The 7,986-nt window shown below is 37.8% G+C and overlaps 1 protein-coding gene across 1 annotated transcript in view; it reads left to right on the plus strand.

Annotated features, from left to right (window-relative positions):
* The window catches only part of NDUFS6 (NADH:ubiquinone oxidoreductase subunit S6), a 33,392-nt gene extending 25,711 nt beyond the window's left edge, over positions 1-7,681 (plus strand). The window contains exons 3-4 of the mRNA XM_048839483.1: positions 4,833-4,955; positions 7,529-7,681. Coding sequence (XP_048695440.1) covers positions 4,833-4,955; positions 7,529-7,597 — 192 coding nt within the window. The 3' untranslated portion in view covers positions 7,598-7,681. The remainder of the gene's footprint in view (positions 1-4,832; positions 4,956-7,528) is intronic.
* The last annotated feature ends 305 nt before the right edge of the window (positions 7,682-7,986 follow it).

The raw sequence follows: 7,986 nt of genomic DNA on the forward strand, positions 1-7,986 counted from the left end.
ACCACCTATAATCACTTAAAATCTATCTGTAGTTAGTAAACCTGTTTTATGTTTTTTGTATTTTGTTTGAAGTGCTTGGGAAACCTCAGCTCAGGAACAAAAAAAACTGGTGCTGCATGTCATCTCCACATTGAGAAGGGACGGACGGGTGATAAATGTATTCTGGTCAGGCTGGTACAGCTCCGGGGAATAAAGTTGGGGGGAATTGTTAATTCATGAGTGGCTGGGAGAAGGATTCATGTAACTCAACTGGGTGTGTCCCTGCCTGTGAATGTCTTTGTTAAATGCAGTACCTATCAGAGGTTTGCAAGCTTGTCACAGCTACACAGGGTGAGAAGGAATCCAGGTTGGTGGGACAGAGGGCTCCAAGTTTCAGGTGGCACCCAGGAAAACCCGTCACAATAGTCCAAGCCAAAGAATATTAAAATTATAAAGTGAGGAACTCCACTGGTAGTAAATCTGAAATCAAGGTAGCCTTAAAGAAAAGGAGTACTTGTGGCACCTTAGAGACTAACCAATTTATTTGAGCATGAGCTTTCGTGAGCCACAGCTCACTTCATCAGATGTAAGGTAGCCTTGTAACCTTAATTCTCCCCATCCCATGCATGTGCATTATGTTACTGTCCTTAATTACTTGATTGCTTATTATTTTTCCATATGCTCCATGCAGGTTGAACGGTACATGAGGCATAGTTGTGTAGTGCATGAGGCAGAGGTTCCCTTGGCAAAGGAAATTTTTGGGCATTGACTAAATCTTGGGAGAGAGATGGGTTCTATTCCTGCCTTTGCATCAGCTATACTTCAGAGCCATATCTCCTTCTGTGCTCCCTGTCACGTATTATATGGAAGGAGGCGGACTTCTTCCATGCACACTTTCACAATTACCTAAGTCCTCCCACATTAACTGAAGTTCCACCCAACTTGTGAATACATGCATAATGCCAATGAGATTCTGAGGCACTGGCTCAGCAAAGATTCTGTATTTATGGTGATTTGATCATTTTAAAGTTTTGTATTTTGAAATACAATCTCTGATTTTTGCACATGTGTATTTGTAGATAAATAGCTAAAACATGGTTCAAAATGGAAATTATTAACATCTTTAGCTACCAAAAATTCAGTCTGGATAATTGATTTGATTAATGCAAGATTGGAAAATTAATGTAGCTAAAGAATTTAAATCCTAGGTGGAAGACATAATTTGGGGGCAGGGAATCTGTTATATGATGCCATATGCCAGAACTGTAAAGTAGGTCTTCAGGATTCACCTAATATAAATATACGCACCTTTATGCTTATATTCTCCATGAGTAGCTGCATTTTTCAAAACCAATCAAATTGCACGTTTTGTATAAAACTTACGAAGATACGCACATAGCAGAAACTGCCTCTTTTGATTGACATTGCAGAATATTTTATACTCTTGTGTATAAAAAACTGATTTTTTAAAAAAATACCCAGCTTTTCTAGTAAAGTAGATGCCAGCGTCACACAGGCATGTATTAACTAAAGTTATTCTTTTGGGAAAAGTGGTATTTTAGTCTGTGTCCAAGCCCTAAAGGGAAAATGATGTGTATATTCTTCATTGACAATACGGATCAATTAAAACTGCTAGAATAACTTTAAGTGTTTCTCCACATGTTTGTATTTTAATTGAATACAATAAGCCGTACCTTAATAGCTGTTAAAGTTAGTGTTCAATACTTACAGATATTCTCCAGATATTTTTTCTAGACTTTCTCCCATTTGGTCTGTGAGATCAAAGTTAAAGCCTATTTGCTGTTCAGGAGATACTGTGTGTATAAAAATATGAATTAATTGTGTTGAATTCTACATTTGCTCATTTGAACTTATTAAAGTTAGTGAATGTTGTGTTCACATTTGAGGGCAGAATTTGTTCCTTAGCATAAAAGCAGAGTTCACGCTGCTAGTTAGAAGTGTGTGTAATCAAAGGTAAGTGGGCTGAGTCTTTGAAGAGTACAGGTGAGTTGCATCATACACGCATTTAACTTATGTGAATTCAACTATCTGCACTTGGCAAAAAAAATAAAATAAAAAAAATAACAAGATACCTGTAAATAGTGCGGGTGATTCCGCCCACCATTCCACTCAATGAGCGTATGCCCTGGAGTGAGCATGAGATGGGAGACTTAAATCTGCTGTTCCCTCAGTTGGTCTTAGTTCCCACGTGCCTCTCATAGTGTGAGCATCTCGCCGCGCTGAGTGTGAGTCTAGTGTTTAAAGATACTGTACATATTTTTCATAAAACATGGCCCCTAAATGCAAGCCAACTACTTCATCTGGTGCTAAACCGAAGAAACAGCGATCTGTTCCAACACTGGAGGAAAAACTGGCTGTGTTGGATTATTGAGAGATGTTATGTCGGTGTCCAACATGGTGCGTAAATATGGCCACAACAAATCTTGTATCCATGCCATCAAGATTAGAGAGAGAGAGAGAAATTCATCAAGCCGTGGCATCAGGTGCTCCAATAACTGCTAAGTTGATGAGCCAAGTGCATGTTAAGACTTTAGTGAAGACTGAAAAGGCATTAAACTTATGGCGGGAAGACATGAACTGTAAACGTCTGCCTATCAATGACAACATGTTGCAAGAAAAGGCTCTTAACCTCTACGCACTGTTCAAACCTCCCGCCGAAGAGGGACAGCCTTCTGATGAGAAGAAATTAAAGCCAGCCAAGGTTGGCTTAACAGTTTTAGGAACCGCTTTAACCTCAAAAACGTTCAAACTACAGGTGAAGCTGCATCTGCCAAAGAAGAGGCAGGAAAAGCCTACCCCGAACAATTAAAGGAAATCATAGAAGAAAAGGGCTATCTTCCGGAACAAGTTTTTAATGCTGATGAGACTGGGCTCTTTGAAAAAAAAAAATGCCAAACTGCACTTACACTTCGAAATCAGAAAGACCAGCCCCTGGCTTCAAAGCAGCTAAAGACCATGTGACTGTGTTGTTTTGTGGCAATGCGGCTGGGCATTTAATAAAGCTGGACTTGCTCTACAGGGCTGCCCTGTGCCCTAAAAGGCAAGAACAAAAATCTCCTGTCTATGTTCTGGCAATCAAATAAAAAAGCTTGGGTGACGGCAGCATTATTTTTGGATTGGTTCCACAAGTGTTTCATTCCGGAGGTCAAGCAGTAACTCGAAGAGAAAGGACTTGACTTTAAAGTTTTTTTTAAAGGGTTAAACAATGCTCCTAGGCACCCTGCGGCACTCCGGTTTGCACATAACAATGTTGAAGTTGTCTTTCTCCTCACCCACAATACCGCCTCCAACCTCTCGACCAAGGTGTGATTCACTGTTTCAAGGCCACGTACATGAGGCTTACGTTCTCATGGATGCTGATCCCAATCTTAATGTGATGGAGTGTTGGAAGTCCTTCAACATTGCCGATTGCATCACTTATATAACCAGGCAATGGAGTCAATCAAACCTGAAACAGTCAATGCATGTTGGCGAAACCTATGGAAAGAATGTGTGAATGATTTTAAGGGTTTCCTGACCATTGACAAAGAAGTAAAACACATCGTTCAGGTGGCCAGGCAAGTGGGTGTTGATTGCTTCGTCGACATCCTTGAGGAGGAAATTGAAGAATTAATTGAGGGCCATAGAGAAACATGGACTAACGAAGAGTTAGAGGAACTGATAAAATTGTCTACAGAAGACGAAGATGATGATGATGACGAACAAGAAGAGCCAGCAAGTTGGAATCTTCAAAAATTTGCTGAAGTGTTTCAAGCAGCAAAACACTTGAATGATTTAATTTCTGAATACGATCCCTCTATGGAACGGAGCCTCAAAATCACATGTAGTATTACAGCGATTTGAGACCGTATCAAGAAAAGTTTGAGCAGCTCAAGAGACAACAGCTACATTTGCAGATCACCATGTTTTTCAAGGAAAAACAACCAGCAGGAGATGAGCCTATGTAATCAACTTCTCAAGCTGAACCAGAGCCAGCCACTTCATCTAGGACTTGCTCTCCGTCACCCAAGCTCTCAGTCACCTCCGTCCTCTGGATCAACATCAAGCCCTGATGACCCCCTGTAATTACCCCCTATAATTAAAAATACAGTAGTGTAAAATTATATTTTGCATCTGTACTCTTTATTATATACTGTACATTACTGTATCCATTATACATTTATATATATTACTGTACAGGGTTGTATACACAAAACCATGTACAGTATACTGTACTTTATGGGCAATTTAAGGGATTTTCAAGGGTAATTTTGACTATATGCGATTTTCGCCTTAAGCGCTGACTTTAGAACCTAACCCCCATGTAAGATGCGACTCCACTATGTACATAATGGATTTGGGAAAGCCTGGACAGATAGGTTTGTGACAAGACCATATTTGAATGCAGTTGAATAGATCTAAAGTTATTTTTGAACTCTGTTTGCTTCAAGTTGAGGTAATTATTATTTTAAATGTCTATGAGCTATTTATAAAATACAAAATTTCTGTTTCAGATATATTCTGTTAAAGGAGTTTCTGTGTACTTCAGAGTTCACTAAATTAAAAAATCCCAATGTTTTGCCTAACATGAAGAGGTTTAAACTGCTGTTCTACTAAAGGAAGGAAATTTACCCATAGTTTGGTAGAAATTAGATAAGCTTTGCTTAATATTTAGTATGTGATTTGTTCCCTTAAACAATACCTATTGTTATCTGTTCAATATTTAATAATGCTTCTTTTAAAAATTACTATGCAGAATTTGGTTTCTGAGGGACTCAGATGGTGATCTTCTGAGTTGTATCTTTGTGCAGTGAACCTCAGGAAAAATCTTTTCTCTTGTTCTGTTATTGCAGGTGAATGAGACCTTTGCTATTGATTTAATAGCAGAGCAGCCTGTGAATAAAGTTGAAAGCCGAGTGATATCATGTGATGGTGGTGGTGGAGCTCTGGGACATCCTAAAGTGTACATAAATTTGGTAACAGAACTTTAATCTCCTCTTTTGCTATTCCCTGTATCACATGTAGTATATTTTATTTACTAATTTAATTATGGTAGGTAAAATCGCTCTCTCTTTTGATGTTTTGGCTTAGTGAGTTGGAAAGGAGGGAGTGACTGTCACTTATTATTTCTATAATAACATAGGTGAGCATGGCACTCTAAACATATAAGGGTAAGGTTTTCTGCTCAGAAGACTTTACAGTCTTAAATGACTGAACATGACCCTCATCTCAAGTCCATTGAAATCAACAGGATTCTTTTTGTTAACATCAATAGGTTTTAGATTAGATCCGAGGAAGTGGAAGAAATGGCATGACCAAACAAAGGCATAGTGGAAAGTGAGCTAGGGAAAGATCAGCTAGGAACAAATAATGCCTTATAAACAAAAAGTAGGAACTTCCTTTGAGACATTTCTGTCCTGAATATCTATGCAGATTCATGATGATCTATTTTTCCAAGTAAGAGTTTTCTTAGGTATGCTTTAATTTTTTTAAAAAATTCTGTTAGTTTCCTGCTTGTATAAAATGCTGGCTTGACAGTTTTGAGGATGAAAGTCCGTTATATATCCTAAGAGAGCGTGTGCAGTATGAACTTCCCCTCACTATCTTGCTGTTCAGAAGTACTGACAGTTTCCGGGATGCTGCCCTACCAAAGCATATCATTTTAGAGGAACCATCTCTAAGTGTAAGTAGGATGTGATTATTGATGACCTGGTAGCATGCTGGGTGCTCGCCACACACACAAGACATGGTCCCTGATTAAGAGTTCACAATCTGAGTTTAAATAGTCATTCTCTATGTCCTCTTGGCCTCTGCCTGAGAGAACCATCAAGAATGCCTTCTTTTTCTTTTTTTTTTAATTGGTGGTTTTATTTGGTGTCAACATCATTGTGATTTTTCCCAATATGGAAAAACCCCATACATTTTATGAAGAAAACACATGCTGTGATTCATTTTATAAGCATATTTATTACTCAGACATGGAAAGGCTCAATTATATCTAAAATTTAAAAGTCTGTGATTCTATAAATGAAACAAAATAATGGAATCCACAGTCTATAAGGCATATCTCTTAGATCTGGTGTGAAAGATTGAGATGTTTTTACCAGCTAAATTGCTATTTTAGTTCCTAGCGCATTGTGTAGCTTTGAATAAACTAATGTGAGTATGCTGAAAACTTGTTAAATGGATGTGGAGCTGAATGGACAGAAGTGTAGATATTTTAATTCACAGTTCTGAATTAAGTTGTCTCTTCTTCTGTGACTTAACTTGCACAATTTCTCACTGTTTGTTTCAGTTCAGTGCAACAAATCACCTTTATAAATATGTATTTGGGTAGTAATCTGGATCTTTGGTTCTAATGGTGGAAGATTCTTTTAGTTTCTGTATTTTTCCCCTTTTTCTTCACTTGAAATATCTGACAGTGGATCCGAGAGTTAAATCCATCTGGAGGAAATGTCCAAGGCAAAGTGCTTCAGTCCCTTTTATTTAATTGCTAGTTAGGATAAAAGAAGATTGGAATGTTTTTCTCAAACTGAAGTCTTTGCTTGTCAGTTATTTTTGTGGCACAATCACTAATGGATTTATGCCATTTGTGGGGGCTGTTAAAGATGAGTGGAGACTGCTCCTGAATGAACTTGATGTTGAAGAACAGCTGGAATGCCAGTGACAAGTGCTTAGCTCTTATGGTAGCTTGTGTTTGAGGATGAGAAATGCATAAAAATGTCTTGCTGGCAGAATCAGTCAAACTCTGTGTTCTATGGTCTGAGTTCAGTAAACAAACTAATTCTATGGTACTTTGGATCTAAAAAAACAAACAAATAAATTTTCTGCACTTTGAGATGAGCTCTCAAGGTCCTTTCCAGTTCTGTGATTCTACAAATGCTTTTAAAATTGTTACTTAACAACTCTTGGCTATATTTGCCTGGACTTTTCACAGTAATCTTATTCTTCCTCCAGAGTTCCCCTTTAGGATGGCCCTCAGAAGTCAGCCTCTGAACTTTCTTTCTCTTTGTCAGCTACACTATAGGACTGTTCAATTGTCTGAACTCCTAGTGTAGACATGTCTTAAGAGAATTACTCTCTACTATTTTGAATAATCAACATATAATGTTTGTAAATTCCAATCAGTGACATCTGTGCAAACCCAGTGAAGTTACTTTTTGAGGTAACTTTGCAACTTGTGGGGTTGCACAGGTGTCAGAGGGTCCAGTTTGGCTTTTACTGTTCTTATACTAATTTTCAGATCCCACTTTGCGCTTATAGAGCTGCCATTTTTAAAAGGAGGAGAGAAATAACTTGGAAACTGGGCATGATATGGAAGTCAAACATGACCCTTTCAATGCCACTTCTAGTCAATTTTCAGTGTAGATACCACAATTGAAATATGTAAAGTTAACTACATTTTAATCAGAATGTTAGTCATTTTAGGAAAAAGATAGGTAAATATGCAGGTAATTTAGTGAAGTGCAATTTTTAAAATCTACAATAGTAAAATAATATTATATTTGGCAAGTCTTATATTTTTTATTGAGATCTCTTCTTTTTGCAGGACAAAGATACAAAAACTGGAACATGTGGTTACTGTGGACTTCAGTTTAAACAGAAACATCACCACTGAAAGATCATCCCTTCATGCCCTGCAGAATTCTGTCAGTATTTCAATGTTAAAATATTAACAATAAATGAAATTTAAAAGCTCAAAGCCTTTTCATTTGTTTAAAAAAATATCTTGCATGAATGGAGTTTCCATAGCTTAAAATTTGAAAAACTAAGGGCTTCTGTACAGGGTGAGGTAATGTACCTTGCAGGGTTGGGGGGTGATTTTTATAGAGCATTAACATGTTGCACGTTAATTGGTCCATGTAGACTCTGCTGATGCACAGTAAAGTTTCCCTAGTGTTCTTTAATGTAGTGTACAGTACTGTGTTAAGGCACACTAGAGAACTTTTAGTGTGCACCAGCAGAGTCTAAACCATGGGTAGATTGTGGACCAAAGCTAGATCACCA

This window comes from Caretta caretta, chromosome 2 (assembly GCF_965140235.1).
Source record: "Caretta caretta isolate rCarCar2 chromosome 2, rCarCar1.hap1, whole genome shotgun sequence".
Classification (NCBI taxonomy): Eukaryota; Metazoa; Chordata; order Testudines; family Cheloniidae; genus Caretta; species Caretta caretta.